The sequence below is a fragment of the Ceratotherium simum genome, chromosome 25, assembly GCF_057802395.1.
Source record: "Ceratotherium simum simum isolate JZ-2026a chromosome 25, ASM5780239v1, whole genome shotgun sequence".
NCBI classification, from domain to species: Eukaryota; Metazoa; Chordata; class Mammalia; order Perissodactyla; family Rhinocerotidae; genus Ceratotherium; species Ceratotherium simum.
In genome coordinates, this window is record NC_141924.1 from 6,935,930 (window position 1) to 6,953,620 (window position 17,691).

General features: G+C 59.3%; 1 protein-coding gene across 2 annotated transcripts in view; it reads left to right on the forward strand.

The window, feature by feature from the left end:
• The window catches only part of SCUBE1 (signal peptide, CUB domain and EGF like domain containing 1), a 138,783-nt gene that overhangs the window by 84,848 nt on the left and 36,244 nt on the right, over positions 1-17,691 (forward strand). For both annotated transcript variants that reach the window (XM_087448781.1, XM_087448782.1), the window contains one exon: positions 14,609-14,725. In XM_087448781.1, the coding sequence (XP_087304907.1) occupies positions 14,609-14,725 (117 nt within the window). The remainder of the gene's footprint in view (positions 1-14,608; positions 14,726-17,691) is intronic.

Consider the following 17,691-nt stretch of genomic DNA (forward strand, 5'->3'; position numbering starts at 1 on the left):
AATGGTCTAATGTGAACAGTACCCGTGTAGACATGGACAGGGGTCTGCCAGAGCAGGGCGTGTGTGCTGCAGTCACCTGGTGGCTGAGGTGGCCTGGCTGGTGTCTTCCAGTCCTGAGATGCCCGTTGTCCCCTGTGTCAATGGGCTTGTTTTCAGGGTGGGCAGGAAAGGGCTGAGAGGACTGCCTTTGCTCTCCAGAGGGGAGTGGGCCCAGGCAGCTCTTGCCAGCCCCAAGGCCCCGTGAGCCGTGCCCATTGCCACTCTCCATGGTGACTACACCTCAGCAGCAGGCTGGTCCTGCGGGCTCAGGGTGAGACCCCTTCTCTGTGTCTCAGAGAGGGTAGGGGGCCTCCTCGCCACAGGATTCGTGCTTCAATTTACCTTCCCCCACATGGAGATGGGGAAGTTAGGTTTTCTATGCTCTTATATGCAGTTTGACTAAGCATTATTTCAGAAATACTTTGTGCCCAGACTGTAAAGGTCACAGGTCCCTTAGGTGTCTGCAAGCAGCCTCACTCTTAACACGGCCAGGAGCCAGGACATAAGCAAAAAACAGGACACAAGATGTGTGAGCTAAAATCTGGGACCTTGACCCTCATTTGAGCCTCTCAGCTCCTCTCCTGGAACCTGCCCATTCTTGGTTTACCCAAGAGCTCGCATTTGGTTACAAGGTCCCCGAGTTTGGAAACATGACCACAAGTGCTGACTGAAATCCTGCAGTGTCACCTCCGCTAATTATGGCCCTGGCTGCTTTCCTCTGGCACCCGGAGGCTCCATCCCGGGTGGCATGGGGAAGTAGAAAAGGCTGTCTCTGTTAGAAACCACAGGGAGAACCCCGGGCTCTGAGGGGTGAGGTGATCACTCAAGCACTCGAGCCCTGCGCCGGTCCGGAGGCTGCAGTGGGAAGGGGATTCTGGCTCCACGGGAAGGGGAAGGGGAAGGGAAGGGGAGGGGGCCGCAGAGGTCGGGAGCTGCAGGCGGTAAGACACAGTAGTTGTCAGTCTAGAGTGTAGGCAGAATAGAAACCTCCAGAGAGCTGGGGGGTGCTCTGCAGCACCTCGGCCTGGGGCCATTTGGGGTGGAATGGCCCCGATGCACCCTTGGGGTCTCAGCAGCAGCCAGTAATTGCTGTTTATAGTCACCGCCCATCACTGAGCACAGGCTAAGAACAGGCAGTTTTGCTTACTTTAAAGAGGCCTCAATATATGTCATCGATTTTAGATCCCCATTAAAATCAGTTAAAATGTTTAGATTTGAGGGTTGGAGTGATCGATTTCAGTTATCTGGCCGATGTACGTGTTTGAAACATCTGAGTACCCAGCTCAGTTTACCCCAGGCCCCCTGGGGCCCCACTTAGAGCAAGGCTGAAGAGACACCGTGAGGCACACTTGTCAACTCCAGGTCTGAAGTCAGTTCCTTTCCCACAACTATACTGAGGGTAGATGCTGTATTCTTTCCTGTTGCTGCTATTAACAAGTGACCACAATATTAGCGCCTTAAAGCAACACAAAGGTATTATGTTCTGTGCGTCAGAAGTTTGGCTTGGGGCTCACTGGACTAAAGGTGTCAGCAAGGGCTGCGTTCTTTCTGAAGGCTCCATGGGTGAATCCATTTCCTTGCCTTTTCCAGCTTCTAGAGGCACCCACGTTCCTTGGCTCGTGGCCCTTTTTCCATCTTCAAAGCCAGCAGCGTGCGTCTCTCTGACCCTGCTTCCATCACCACGTCTCTTTCTCTGACCCCCTTCTTCCACTTTTAAGGACCCTTGTGACCACATTCGGCCCACTCAGATAATCCAGGATAATCTCCCATCTCACAGTTCTTAATTTATCCAATCTGCGAAGTTCCTTTTGCCACACAGGGTCACAGGGGATTAAGACCTGGACATTTTAGGGGCTGCTATTCTGCCGACCACAGATGGTTCAAACTTGGGCTGGAGGAACCTGCCAGGTCACCCGGCTTGTGTGAGCTCCACTGAGGCAGAGCCCACCTCTGTCCTCTTAGCTAGCTTATCCCCAGGACCAACGATGTCCTAGCACAGGACAGGGGCTGGAAGTGTGGGACGCACTGGACACTGGACTGGACAGTGTAGGAAGCCCCGCCCCCACCCCTTCACTGGGGCTTCCAACCTCTGCTGTCCCCCAGCCGTGAGCACCCCAGCTTCCTCAGGGTCTCAGTGAACTGCAACCCACTCCCTCTGGCGGACTCTTCCTCCTCACCGATGTGGTGACACCACTTGACAGTTTGCAAGTGCTTTCCAGTCAGCCCTCTGCAAAATGAGTCTTTCCACAGCCCTGTCAGGCAGCCGTCCCCACTTACAGAGGAAGAAGTGAGGCCCTGAAAAGGGCAGAGATGCACCCCAGGCCGTGTGGTCAGTGAGCCACGGCCAGGCCACGGCCGAGGCCTGCGACCTCCCAGTCCAGGGCCCTGAGTCAGGAGTAGGGCGGGCCTGAGGTCAGCGTAGGGCTCAGATATGAAGGCTCAGCAGACATTCCGGGTGGCCTCTTCCCTCCTGGAGGTACTAGACAGCAGACAGCCCATTCCAAGGGTCCCCCTGCATCTGACAGAGCAGGGCTCCAGGCCCAGGGACCACAGTTAACCAGTAGCCCCAGCTTCCTCTGGGCTTGGCACTGTTCCCAGCCTGCACTCACATCACCGCCACCCTGAGAGTGGTGCTGAAGTCATTCCCATTTTACAGAAGAGGAAACAGGCACAGAAAGATAGCTAGGAATTCCTCTCCCTGCACTCCCACAGCTGGCACCTGCCATCTCCCTGCACCACTCGTCCTCTGAGCCCAGGTTTCCCTTCTTGAGAATGGGTGTGACCCGTTCACTGGCTGGGCTCAGAGGAAGGGGATGTGAGGGAAAGGAGAACGTGCCGTGACAGACGTGCCCGGGCCTGGCACACAGGACAGGGCTCAGGAAGGGGAAGCCGTTGAGAGAGTTCCGGAAAGTGGGAGAGGGGCTGGGACCTGGAGGGCAAGGAAGAACAGGGAGAATGGGGCGATTACGGCAGTAATGGTAGTAATGCCCCATTTGGTGGCACAGACTGAGACCCACGCTGCCTCTGCCTCATTTGACCACAAGGCCACACTGAGAGGCCCGACCATTGTCATTTCTCCCCCCCACACACACACCCCTTCTCCCTCAGCTCCTGGCTCCCCGGGCCTCCCAGGGGCCACCCCCCTGCCACCTCTTTTCTGTAGCCACCATCTCCAGGGTTTCACCAATCTGTGTCCCAGGCCACCTTCCCACCCCCCTAGTTCCAGACCCACACATTCAGTCACCTCCTGGAAGGCACCCTTCACCTGTCCCTCAGGCCCTGCACACACAGCCTCTCCCAGGCATCCTGCCTCAGTGGGTCATGCCACCCACCACTCTACCCAGGTGCCATCTTGGACGGTTCTACCTGGCAAAGGCCTATCCAGACCTAACTGGACCTTCCCTGCCCCTCCCATCCCCACCACTCACCCCTCCTCTATCAGCACCCTGTTTTGTCACAAACCTGAAACTCCCTGACTGGGAGCAGAAGCCAAGTCTGTGCCAGCTCCCATGGCCCCTCGAGGCACAGCACAGGGCCTTGCCGAGGGCAGGAGAACAGGGAAGGCTGGTTGGCTCAGAGCATGGATGAAGGCTTCCTGGAGGAGGTGCCTAGGGATGGGTGGGGTCTCACTACTCGCTCTTCTCACAGGCAGGTGTGCAGGTGTCCAGGTGTCCAGCTGGGAGTGAAAGGGCAGGCCCCAGAGCCTGGATGAGCCTGGCAGTGGGAGGGGGCTCAGAGAGGTCTAAGGCAAGGGAGGTGTGACACGCGGCAGTTCCCCAGGCCAGGCACTCAGCAGGAGGCCCGGCCAGAGGGAAAGAATGGACAGACCTTGGGGCCTGGGCAGACACAGCCCTTGCTGCCCACAGGGCTGAGCTCCAGGCACTGGTGCTCGTTCAGGAAGAACCAGGGTAGTTAGGTTTCACCCCTGTCGCTGAACTGGTCCCAGCTGTGGCTGGTCTCTGGTCAGCTGGGGCCCCTGGCTAAGGCCCTGAGCTCCTGCCCTCAGTCAGTCACACACATACTCTCTCCCTCTCCCTCTCCCTCTCCCGCACACACACACACACACACAACACACACACTGCAGGCTGGTGGAAGGAGGTGGGTCATGGTGACACGGCTATGTTGTGGGGTAGAGTGTGGGTGGAGGCAGGGTGCCAGGCAGGCCTTATTAGAGAAGAAGAGGGGCAGGACATTGGCTGGCCCCAGATGGGGAAACTGAGGCTTAGAGAGGCTGTGACCCGCCCACAGCCACTCTATGAGTTGGGCAGAACCAGAGCTCCTGGCGCCTGGGCCCTGGCACTTTTGAGGACCAAGCCTGGCTGGAGGCAGTGGTCCAGCCCCTGCCCTGAGACGCCCAGAGCACTCACCCTAAGTCCCTTGGCTTCTTTTGGAGCCTGAGGCCTGTAGCTTTCCCCTCTCTTTGGGCCTCGGGTGAAATTTAAGTCTGACTTCAGCCAGTCTGTAGGCCTGTCCCATAAGTAAAAGCCAAGGGAGACTTCACCTCCGTGGGCACAGCTAACATAGGGCATGCTTCTGAATGCCACTTTCTCAGCCTCAGAATTGAGGGTAGGGGCAAGGGCGGGGTACTGGGAACTAGGGACGTGCCCTGCCCCTTACAGACGGGTCAGGGTGGGCATGCCCTCCCCAGGCCCTGGGGTGGTTCTGTGTGGTAGGGCTACAGATGGGGAGGAGGCCTCTGCTGCTGTACAAGCCATGGCGTCAGGGAGAATCTACCAGGAAGTACGGCTGAAGCCCAGTTGTTGGGTTTAGAGAACTTGCAGGGGACCAGGGTTTAGGAGGGTGGTGTCCAGCAGAACTCTGAGGGCTGAAGCCAGCGTGGCCCAGATAGGTTGGTGACAGTGCAGCTGGAGGCCAGAGGGTGGGGGGGACCATGGAACGGTGTGACAGAGAGGTCATGTGGCCAGAGGGGCGCATGGGGATGACCCCTGAGGACCTGGAGGGAGATAGTGCTGTCTCCATCTCCTGGCAGACTTGGCCCGGCCGGGGAGGTGAGGGGTTTAGCCAGAGTTACACGGCTCTTCAGAGGCAGGTGTTTGTGGCTTCCTTGGGGAATCCACACTTGGACCAAGGGGCTGGGTGTGGGGGTCAGTGGGCATTGGGACACCTGGCCTCCCCTGCCATGTGCCCCTCGATGGCCTCGGTAAATCCCTTCCCCTCTCAGGGCTGTACAGTAGAAAAGCAGTTCCTAGTCCATCGGCCTCTGGGAGCTGTGACAGGGACCCGCTGGGACAGTGACACCCAGGCAAGCGCTTCAGTGATCAGAGCGGCCTATAGAAGCATCAAAGGGTGATTCTCGGGTTTGCACAGATCTCAGGCTTTGGGTAAAATGCCCCCTGCTCTGTGGCGGCGCCCTCGCAAGCCTCCCCGTGACTCACGTCCCCAAGCCGGCACCAGGCTTCAGGGCCCGAGCAGCTCCCACGTGGTCAGCCCCTGCCTGCACCCAAGCAGAAAGTCCCCCTGCCCCGTGCCACAGCAGCTTTCCCAGCGAGAGGGCGTGGCTGCTGCCCAGCCGCCCACTCAGGGTAACTGAGAGTGGAGGTGAGCCCCGCAGACGGTGGCCCTGCCCCACTGCTCCTCACACTCTGCCCCAGCCCCCTGGGGGGTGTGCACACTTGACCCCACGTGCTCCTTCTGGGCCTCTACCCTCGTCTAAGAGACCATGGTCCCCAGCCCCTCCCTGCCTCCAGCTCCTCCCTGTCCTGCCTTGACCTTTTCCTAGGTTCCTTGGCCCCTCACGATTTGGTCCCAGTGGGTCCCAAAACCCTTCAGGATGTGACCTCAGTGACCCCTGCCTCCTAATCACCCCTCCCCCATGCACACTTCCTGATGTTTTTGCTGGTTGTGGTCCCCTTGCCCTGCCACACTCAGGCTGGCGCTGGAGTGGTAACACTATCCACTGTAGACAAGAAGGGAAGGCACCCCAAAGAGCCCAGGGTATCTTTTTTTTTTTCACCGGTACCATCTTTTGTTCAGCTGCTCTTTGGAGGAGCCCTGGTATAGAGAAACAGAGGAAACTGAACCAGTGCCTGGGTCACCCTGCCCACTGGTTCCCTCTCTCCCCACCCACCGGGAGGCAATGGCCAGCTCCTCCTTGCTGCTTGCCCCTCAAGCCCACCCTTGCCTCCCTCAGGGCTTCTCTCTAGCAGACTCCAACCGAGGGCAGGCCAGGTGGTGGCTGCAGACCCGGTGCCAGCAGCTGGCTGTTGACCGAGGAGGAGCCAGAGCTCAGGGCTTCCTGCGGTGAGATTTCCTGGTCTGTCCCAAGGAAGCTGGGTGGTTTCAGGTTGCTCAGCCAGGCTGGGTCCTGGTTTTAAGGACTGTGCCTTTGTTCTTACAGCGGGGACACTTGAGTGGAGTTTTGCCAACAGTGACGTCTCTTTCCAGTTTGTTGTCCCGGCCCAGGCTCTGGAGCCAGGCATGGGGTCCATTCCTACGTCACCATGCCCAAGTCACCTCACCTCTCTGAGCCTCAGTTTTCTCTTTTGCAAAAAGGGGGTTGTAGTCTCTCCTCTGAAGCAGCTTAGATGATGCTTGCCGTGCGGCTCCGGCCATGTGTACATGTGAGGCAGGTGCTCCGTCACATTCCGTCCTTTCCATCTTCTCCTTCCCCTGGCCGCTAGCATTTTCCCAGGGCACTTAGAATGCCAGTGAGGAATACCGCCTTGATGGCAGGTCCCAGGCAGTGAGGCAAGAAGCCCGGGCCTTCCTGGCCTTGGTCGGGGCATAGGCAGGCTGATGCTGTAAGAACGGGGACCTGGAGAACCAGCAGGGTGAACAAGCACCTTTCAGAGGCTACCCAGGTGCCTGCAGTCGGGACCCCTCCAGGAGGGCTGCCCAGCTCACAGGCCGGAGGGAAACGGCAGACACAGGCTCCAAATGCCAGCCTCACCCGGCTCGCCCCAGGCCCCAGCTCCAGGAAGTCACAGAGTAGGAGGGCAGCGGGGGATGCACCAGTGCTGAAGGCACCCCTGGAAGCACAGAGGTCTGTGCACTGGTGCTGAGCCCTCCCTCAGCCCCAGGCTGTCATCTAACCTGTCCTTTGCTGAGTCCCCAGGGCAGCCATCAGGAGTCTGGAACAAGGCTTCCCCTCTGTTGAGCAGCCTCTGGGCTAAGTCTTTGTGTCCCTAGACATATTTAATGTTGCCAGCGACCTGCAAGGGTGCTGTTCAGTGTTACAGATGAGGAAACTGAGGCTCAGAGAGGTGAGTGGCTGGCCCAGCATCACACGTCCTGCTCTTCCCGCTACACCACGCCACGCTCCCTCCAGGGGAAGGTGGGCAGGTGATGGTCCTGGTGTGTGAGTGCTCGGAGAGCGTTAGCTGCTGTTGGTGGGCATTCTGGGGAGAAGGGTCTGACCCCCAGACCTCCCTGGTCACACATGGCTGGAGGGGCAGCACAGTGCTGAGGAAGGGTCACCAGCCTGCCTAGCGAGCCTCCTGAGCCTTCTGTAGAACAGGCATAATGATCCCGCCCCCCTCCCTCCTGAGGATTGCCTCAAACGAGCTCCCCTTTGTCTGCCCTCAGCCCCTCCACTTAATAGGCAGAGTAAAAGCAGGAGTCAGAGGCCACCGTGGCCCTGCTCCGGCCACCTGCTTTAATATAAAACATCAGTCATCCTTCTGGGCAGACAGGCCATTCAAGATCCCTCAAACCAAACAAAGAACCCTCCCCGAGGTCTGCTCCTCTCACTCCTGGTGGGCCTCTTCTCTGCCCCCGGCCGCCCACCCCCGTTGCTGCAAACTGCAGGGCACCTGCCCTTAGGTCCAGAAGGGTTCTGTTCTGAGCACTAGGATGAAGATCCTGCCCACCAGGCAGACCCATGAGAGTGTGTTGCCCTGCAATCATGAACCGACCTGGTGCCTCTGGAAGACAGTTCCACTGACGAAGCCTTACCTCACAGCAGACTCCCTGAGTGGGGCCGAGTTCCCGGGTAGAGGGAGCCCGCAGCACGGTCTGGGCCTACAGGCCTGTAGCTTCCGTGTAGCTGGGCCAAAGTCGGCAGAGGGCCCAAGTGGGCCTACAGTGGCCCGGCTGTGTGCTACAGAGGCAGAGGCCGGGACCCACCAAGGCTGTCTCAAGGCCGCGCTGGCCCTTTGAGGAACGTGGGGCAAAGGGGTCCCTTGGCCTCAGAAGTGACAGAATGCAGTACTGGGTGCCAAGCGGGGCTTTCCAAGGCCGCCTTTCCTACTTCCCCTCAGACCCGGGCTTGGGGCCGCGGTACTGAACTCCACAACCACCCTGTCCCCAGCTCCCTGCCTCCCTTCCCCCACAGTCCCTCCACACCCACTGTCCCATCACATTAGCCACCAACATGTCCCATAGGGCCCAGCTCCACTCAGAGGGCCAGACACCTCTGGGGCACGTTCATCCAGCACCCTACCCTAGTGGTGCGTCTCCACATGCGGGTAAGAGCTACCTTCTGCAGACCACTCTCAGGAGTGGGCGTCTGCCCAGCCAAGGCAGAGCAGGGGGTTCTGGGCAGAGGGGAAGAAGCAGGGGCTCAGACGCAGTGTGGTTGGGAGCAAGGTGCACATTCGGCGGGCGAGGCTGAGCCCTCGCTCCCCACTCCCTGCTGAGTGGCTGGGGAAGCCGCTCCTCCTATGTCAGCCTGACTCTCTTCACTTGTCAAAGGGACTTCGTGAAGAAGACCCATCTCACCGTGCTGGCACGGTGAGGGACACAGGCCCACGGACAGTGCTCATGACGGGCCACAGGGCGACCCAGAGGTCAGTGGGGCCAGCACGTAGAGAAGGGGCAGTGAGGGAGATAGGGCCACTGTGTGAGGGCCTCGCCAGGGAGCGTGGCTTTTATCCCAAAGTGATGGGAGCCATGGAAGGCTCAGGAATCAGCTGAGGGAAGAGGGTCAGAGGTCAGAGGATCCACAGCTAGGCCAAGAGAACCAGTGGCTAACCGCTGTTCGCAGCTGGCTTCAGTTGATCCTAGTGGCAGACGGACAGGCTGACCAGCCCTGACTGAGGCCTAGACAGGTAGCCGAAAGGGCTTTGGGCTGCTGTCACCACTAGGGCGAGGTCTTCGAGGGACAGGGCAGATGTCTGGGCTGGCAGGGTCTCTGTGGGTCACTGGGCCTCTGGGTGTGGGACCAGACAGCTGTACTGTCAACAAGCCTCGGTGATTCCCAGGCACAGCACAGGTGGAAAAACCACAGCCCAGAGAGGGGCTGATCCTTTGCCCAAAGTCCCACAGCGCATTCGGAGCTGTGTGTGGCACTCAGCCCTCTGGACCCACATGCAGTTCTCATCACGGGCGCTCCCCCAGGGCCCCACTGGGCTGCAGCGTGCAGTGCTGCTCGCTGATGCTCTTCCCAGCTCCAGATGCCCTCCTGCCTTCTCAGCCAGGTGAAGCCCCTCGCCCTTCAGTCCACCCACCTCAGCTTCCACCTCGCCTTTCCGGTGCCCGTGACTCTGGCTGTTACTGGTAGATTCAGAGGTCCCCTGTGCTGTCAGGTTCATCTCAGGCACCCCCCCGCCAGGCCCGGCATGGGACAGGCGCTCAGTCACTTCGTTTTATCTCATTCCTCACGGGCCTCCAGAGTCTTGTTCTTTCATCTGGTCATTCAGCAGAAATTGAGCCCCTCCACTGTGCCAGTCCTGTGCTGGGCACTGGACCCCTGACACCAGGGACCCAGGGTCACCCTGACCCTGCCTGGAAAGTAAGTGGTCGTTGGGAAAGACCACCAGACAAATGAAAGCCCAGGGCCTGGGAGAGGCAACAGGGCTCAGGAGAGCTCTCGAGGGGCCTCCTGAGTCGTGAGGAATGCATGAAGCTGGGCCAGGGAGCCATCCTGTGGACCCCGTGCTTGGGTGTGATGGGGCAAGGGGTGGGAGGCAGGCCTAGACTCCTAGGAGAGAGGCAACGTCCGGGCCCTATTCTGTCTCCCTGATAAACCATTAACCCCTGAGGCCTGGCTCAGCATCAGATTCATCTGTACCTGCTCTCTCGTGGCCACTCAGCACCAAGGAATCGTTTCCAAATTGTTGGTTGGACAGAGGAGTGAACCCATCTGCAGCCCTGCTAGGCTGAGGCCTCCACAAGAGCAGAGACCATCCAAGGCAGGTCTGCCCAGTGCAGAGCAGGAGCTCAGAAAATAATTATCAAATGAATCAGCAACTGACTTTGGGTGTTAAGATTCCACATGCAGAGGTTCTAAGAAATGGCACCAAGAGTGAGCGTGTGGTCACAGTTGTGACAGTTTACAAAGCACCATCACGTCCATGTTTTGTCTGGGCCTTGCAGGAGCTACGTGGCAAATATTACCGTGTCCACATCGAATGTCAGGAAACTCAGACTCCGAGAAGTGAAGGGACTTGCCCGAGCTCCGGGGCCAGCGGATGGAACTCTGTTTTCTGACTCCATAGCTCGTGCTGTGTCCAGCGCTGTGACTGAGACTGTCCTTCACGGGCCTTGCCGGACTTTGCCCCAGCTCTAGGATGGTGCAGGCAGGCAGCGCCAACTCAAAGGGCATCCTGCCATCCGAGCCCCGTCCCTCTGTCCGAGCCCTGGCCGGGCTGCACAGAGGTCCAGTGGAGTGGCTGGCCTTTCCTGCTCAGCTTCTGCCCCACCTCTGTGTGTCCAGTGCCTCTCACAGGGCCTGGCCCAAAGCAGAAATCCCCTAGGGAAAGACCGAAGACTGGCCTTTTAGCACATCTGGGATTTTCTCACCTGCTGAAAATGGGTTCGCTCCCGGGCCCCTTCCACTTTAGACCCCCCAGCCCCATGCCTGGCCTTTGCCAGCCTAGCCCTATGGGGTAGGAGTTCTCCCCACTCACTGGGTGAGGAGGCCGGGCACCATGGGCGCCCATCTCTGCTTCCTCAGGCCACCAGCTCTGCCGCCCCACTGCAAACCGCCCCTGAGGAGCCCATGGAAGGCCTGGCTCTCTGGCCTGGTCTGGCTCACTCATCAGCCTGGAGTCCCATAGTCTTGGGTTCAAATACTGGCTCCTCCCAATAGCTGCGTGACCGAGGACACAGAGCCAGCTTCACAGGGGCATAGTCAAAGGGAGGACAGGGCTGTCTGGTTTCAGAATCTGAGTCAGTGGTGGCCTCATACCAGGCCTGGGTGGCCTCTGGTCTTGGGGAACAGAGAGGTGAGGCTGCTCTGAAGTACTCAGAGACGGGGGTCAGGGGGAGTGACCCAGGTTGATTGCCCCAGGGCACAGAGCCCCCTCAGCAGCGTCCAGTAGCCTCTGCTTGGAAACTCCCAAGGACAAGCTCCCAGTTCCACCCAGCAGCCTGTCCTGTAATCGTGGACTTCAGTCCCCAACACTCACGTAGCCCAGAAGACTGGGTAGACTTCATTGTCTCCCTTCCCATATGTATCGCACTATACTGTGTCCGTCTACTAATGTCAGACCCATGCTCCCAAGGTGGGCACGGCAGGAACGACCAACCTGTGCTGTAGTGGGGTGCTGGGGGCCAGGCAGGTGCAAGGCCCCCAGCGAGGGCAGCACTGAGGACAGGCTCATGGCTGGTCGCTCACTGTGCTCACCCCCGCCCTCACCCAGCCCAGGGCCTGGCAGAGAAGGCCCTCAGTGAGCGTTGGCTCTCAGCGTTATCACATGAGCCTGAAGGCACTGGCTACCCAGAGTGAGGCGGTGGTCTGGAGGAGGGGACGTTTGGCAGGCTGTGAAGGCACGTAGAACACTGGAGGCCTGGCCCGGAAGGGTAGCAGTAAGAGCGGGAGCAGAATCAGATGTTAAGGAGGTCGCAGGACCAGGCCGGGTGAGTTGGGGAGGGGGCCTCCTGGGAGGCTGCCTTGGAGCAGATGGGGGTTGCGTTCATGGCACCAGGGAACAGTGGAAGACGAGCCACAGGGAGGAGGTGGAGAGTCAAGGGCATGCTTGGCTGTAAGGGCCCTGCGGCTGGGGCTGGCTGGAGAGGGAGATTTGAGGCGAGTGCCACCAGCTCTGCCACTCACCAGCCACACAGCCCTGGGCAGATTCCGGGTGCTTGCGTCAGTTCCTCCCAGGGAGCTGGCAGCTGCGGGAGCCGTCTCAGAGCTGCTGTGAGCGCGGGGGGCGTGAGGCTTGGAAGGCTGAGTGGGGCCTGACACAGGTGACCCGTCATAACGAGGAGCTGGAGTGGTCAGCACCCAAGAACAGCCCACGAGGCCCTCACTGAAAACCTGAAGTTTAGACACAGAACACTGCCTGGAGCAACACAGGGCACTGAAAGTGTGCATGGTGCGGGGAGCGCACTGCGCTGGCGGTCCAGAGAGCGAGTGGCCGTCCAGGCTTGACCCCAGTGGGCAGGTGGGGCCAGCAGGTGCCCGAGACCCCATCAAGACCTCCAGAGACAGGAAGGGTCTACAAGACCCTTGGAGCCTGTCTGGCCAGGACCATTTCTCAGGGACACAGCCCCCAGGGCCTGAGCCCCATCCCCGCCACAGAAAGGCCCACTGTCATCCTGCTGTCACCAAGCAAGGCCACCCAGCTATGCCGCGGCTGAGCTCTGGGCGCCTGCTGCTGCCCCCTCCTCCCAAGTGTCCCCCCTCCCGCTTCTCCAAGGCCGGAGCCTAATTACCTGCACCTGGGAAACAGATGCGCTCTCTGCCCATCTCCAGAGAGGGGCTCTCCCACATGAAAGGCTGCAGAGGCACTTGGGGGTGTACATTGGCTCTTTGATTTGGGGGTTGGGGGCGGGATTTCCCTCTCTGGTCGTAACCTCAGGAGAGGAAACGAACACTGGCTGAGTGACTACTGCATGCTGGGCCCCGGGCCAGGCGCCATTAGTTTGGGCATCTGTTTGATCTCCCTCAGCCCCAGGAGGGAAGGCTTGTTGTCCTCATCTGCCGGGTGTGGGTGCTAAGGTCCAGCCCCGAGGGGTGGCCTGCCTGGGTTACTCATGAGTGACAGCCAGGATTCACACGTGGGCCTGCCTGCCTCCACTGCCCCAGTAGATGGTCCGGTGGGGAGACAGGCAGGCATGAGCAGGCCGTGTGCCAGTCAGAGCATGGCCCACGCTAACATGGAGGCCCACCTGCGTGAGTACAGGGCAGGGCAGGGGCCTTCCCTCTGCGTCTGGGGCTTGGGAGGCCCCTCGTGGAAGTGGTCCCTGAGCTGGGCCTTGAACCATGAGCAGGCAGGAGGCCTCCCGGCTGCTGGACCAGCACACACAAGGGTGAGGAGCCTCACAGAAGCTGCCCACGCCCAGCTGGGGGCTAGGATTTGTGGAGACACACTGAGAGACAAGGAGTCAGGGGCAAGGAGGCTTGCCTCTCAGCAGTAGTTACGGCTGCCTCCATCATGGTGAAGACATTAGCCTTGAGGAGAAGGGCTGGTGGCCCTCTGCAGCAGGCAGCCCCACCTTCAGGACACCCGCTACAGCCGCCCCGCAGAGGCACAGAGACACGCACTCACACACACAGAAGGGAAAACCGGGTTTCTCCCGCTTGCCCCCACAAGTTGAGGTTCAAAGGAAAGGCATCATGACTTTGGTCTAGTTAGCAGCAGGGACTCCTGGCAGCTGGGAGTATGTGTGCATTTAGTCATCCTGTCTTCATCCCTAGATCCTCCCAGAGAGAACCCAAGGCAGACACCACAGCAGGACAGACAGACAGAATAAGCCTGTTAGGAGGAACCTTCAGGGAAAAAGCCCACGGGGCCAGGCACCAGGGGAAGCCAGGCCGGCAGGCAGGGCTTTCAGGTTATAAAAGATGGGGCCCTTGGCTCTCAGCTTCTTAGCAGCAAAGAGAAGAGGGAAGCCCGCTCAGGCACTGTTCCCACAAGATCAAAGCAGGCCAGATGCTCAGGAAGAAACCCGGGGTGAGAGGCTCAGGGCCCAGGAACTGGCTCCTCCGTGTGCGGGCCACCTGCACCCTGGTGACCTGGCTCTGCCAGCCCCTTCTCCAGGCCTGGGGAGGATCACTCTCACCACACGACGGGGTCGGCGACCTGGGTTAGGTCCAGCCATTCCAGCCCCTTTGAATTTGCAAAAGAGAAAAAAAGCACCAGACAAGCTTCAAGTGGACAAAAGCCAGACGCCTTTGGCTTCTCGTTCAGTGAGAACAGATGTCGGGCTGAGAGCCTCATCAAGGTGATGGATGGTGTGCGGGCCTGGGAGCCTCCCCTCGCGACTCCATGGTCAAGGCCACCAGCCATTCTGTGCTGAGACGAGTTTGAGACCCCCAGTAACCGCAAATCTGGGTTTGGAGTCCGAGTCCAGGCAGGGCACGAGTTTAGGAATCTCCCTGGGCAGTTAAACCCCAGCCAGGCCAATCTCAGCACTAGCTCCAAACAGTGCTGTTGACCCCATTGGCAGTAACCTTCACGCAAGCACAGCCCTGTGTAGTTTGCAGTTTTCCCCATCCATCATCATCACAGTGTATCCTCACCAGCAACCGCACAGGCATGTCGTCTTTCTCCCATTTTACAGGTGGGGAGCCTGACTCTCAGAGAAGCCCCACAGCTAGAGGGTATCAGAGCTAGAACTCGAACTCAGGCCCCCTGTCTCAGGAGATGCCCCCATGGATGGGAAAGGTGGTGGCTTCTGTCGGAGGACACTGAGCTTCTCTGTTTCTTTCCCTCCTCAGAGACGTGTGCGGTAAATAATGGAGGCTGCGACCGGACGTGCAAGGACACGGCCACCGGCGTTCGATGCAGCTGCCCGGTTGGATTCACGCTGCAGCCCGATGGGAAGACATGCAAAGGTCAGGGCGGAGCCTCGTCAGCACGTGCCCACCTCCACTGGCCCAGCCCACGGCGGCGCAGACAGGAGTGGGAGCTGCTTGGTTGGGCTGCGTGTGGGCCCACGTGTGAGCGCAGGGGCCAGGGTGGTCAGCAGTCACTGGCACTTCTGTTGGGAGGCCCAGAAGAGGGAGGGTCAGCACCAGTGCCCCCCAGCCGGCTTCAGGAGAACGCTGGTTCCAGTGTATATGGATGGGTTCCTAGGCAAAAAAACGGGGTTCTGATATCAAAGATTTGGCTGCACACTGGGTTGAACAGGTGGAGGACTGCCTAGGACCTCAGTGAGTCACTGGGACTCCCCAAGAGAGGGGCGGCCCATTTCCTCACCCTCACCCTACTTGTCACATCACACCAGCTGGGGTGACAGCATGGCTCACGGCAGCTTGGGAGTGCAGGTCTACTCCTATCGGGATGGGACTGTCTTCTTGTCACCATTAGAAAAATAAGGACACTGTGTCCTTGTCATTTGAGGATTGAAGTGGTGGGGATCTCAACTGAAGGACTAGGAGGCAGAGGAACCTCTGTTTGAAGTTAGAAGATAGGGACCGGGAGGACCTGAGGGTCCTTGCACTTGAGGGAAGCGCGGGAACGGTGGTCTGCCGGCTGCCAGAGGTGACGGAAGGTGGAGCTTTCTCCTCCCACTTGTTCCCTGACTCGCCCCACAGAGTTCCCCAGTGCTCTGGGGGTGCTCAGCGGCTTTGGGATCCCTCAGGAAACACGAAGCGAGGGGGGCTGGGGTTGTGAGCTCTAGAGACTGAAGGGCCAGCCCTACAGCATGGGGGGACCCATCCAGGAGAGACCTGCACGTGTTCCGGAACCCTCAGCAGCCAAGGCCCTTGGGCAGGGGGTCAGGCCCAAACCCCAGAGCCCCCTGCGAAGGAGTGAGGGGCAGCCCCTCCTCCCACCCGCCTGCTGGGCAGCAGGGCAGGGCTGAAAGGGGCGTGGAAGGGGAGAAGAGCTTGGACTTCCCAAGTCCAGTGGGTGAAAATATTGACACAGAGGCTTAGGATGATTTTAAATAGTCCGTGGTGGGCTTTTTTTAAGCCTGTAAAAATAGACAGCATATGACTTCTTCTTCCTGGCCACTTTGCTGGGAAGAACCTAGAGATTATTGACAGAAGTAACAGCTCTTCCGCTTGTTTATTTGAAAATAAAGCCCTTCTGTAGCCCCCGCTCGGCCTATTCAGAGCCAAGGTGCGTGCCAGGCCGGTGGGTGGTATCTGAGGCCTCGCCACGTGGACTCGGTGCCAGGAGGGCCAGCCAAGGGTCCCCGCAGCCCCAGCAGTGTCACAGCAGGCCTGGCCACTTGCCCATGGAGCTGGGACAGAAGAGGGTAGAATCAGGCCCCTCTGCCTCCCTCCGAGGCTCAGCGCTGACCCAGGACCAGGGGCAGGCGTGGCTCCATTCCCAAAGTGAGGCCAGGAGCTTGCCGCTGGGAGCCAAGCTGTCCAGGCCGGAAAGGGGCCTCAGCAGTCACATGGCCCAGGAGGAGCCCCTAAGGGGGCTCTGACTGCTGTCTACTGCCCATCACTTGGTGGCCCAAGGGGCATCTGTCCCCACCTCATCCCTAGCTTGTGTCTGGGGAAAGGGAGGTGCTGAGGGGAGCTGTCCACGCAGCCCCAGGCCCACCAGTCCAAGTCCCCCACCGTGTTTCTCTTGAAACAGTCAGGCCCTTTACTCCAGGATGCCCCTGCTTGGCCCTTTGCCTTTGGCCAGATCTCCTCACTCCCTCTGCCTGGGAGTCAGGACGGCGTCTCGTTCACTCACGTGCCAGATGGGTTTGCTGGGCTCCACCTGTGTGCAGGTGCTGGGGAGACAGGTGAATGAAACACATTCTCTGTCCCTGGGGATCGTCCATCCAGTGCAGAAGACAGATACTCGTTTTTCAGAGTCACCGAGAGAAACGTGTGTTACAGACTGCTTGGTGCTGGCTGGAAGTACAGTGCGGCGGGAGAGCGAGGCCAGGGCCTGGCTGGGCTAGGGGTGGGAGGGCAGAGGGCAGAGGGAGGGGCCTTAATCAGGGCAGCATTTCCAGCAGCACGTGGCTGCTGTGCAGAGGCCTGGGGTTCAAGGACCCAAAGGCAGGCAGTGTGCCTGGGTCTGGGGAGATGCAGGGGAGCCAGGCCAGAAGGTGCAGGCAGGGTCTGTGGGCCTGGGGAGGGGGTGGCCCTTCATCCTTCACGCCTGGGTGAGGCCCCAAATGCTATTGACCAGGTTTTCATTTTGAGAAGATCCCTGGCTATTGCTTGGACAGGGGTCTCTGGGCAGGGTCTGGAAGAGCAGTGAGGTGGCTACTGCCATCACCCAGGCTCCCGATGACAGTGGCTTGGGCTAGGCGGTTGCAGTGGAGGTGGAGAAAAGCAGTCTGGATATTGTCATAGATACTAGAATTTAAGGATCACAGGACTAGTCTAGAACTGCATAATACGAACATCGTAACATCTTCAAATCAGGACACCCTGCAAACCAAACGGTGACCTCCAGACCCCATGGTTGGTGTCTTAGAGCCTTGGGCTCATAGCCTGAGTTCCCCAGCTGGAGAGATGCAGGTCAAGGCCAGCCCTGCCGGGATTCCCGGTGAACTCGAGGCGTTGGCCCTGGCAGTTCAGCTCCTCAGTCAGCGTGCACACCCTGGTCTTGGCAAGGGCCCAGAGGAGGATATCAAAGGAGTGATTTCAAAGATTCAGTGTTTTCTGGAAGCCAAAATGTCGATGTCAAGCAAGACCAATGGCTGGAGGGAAGAAGTAAGAGAGGTCTCAGAAAATCCAGAGCTGAAAACCCGGGGCAGACAGGGATGGGATGGGCAGGTAGAGGCAGACATGGGAAAGTGGGGGTGTGTTGCCTAAAACACCTGGGCTGTTGGGGGGGTCTGGAGGATTTGTCCCAAGCCCTCGCTTTGTTTCACGTGTGAATAGTGCAGGGTCCAGTC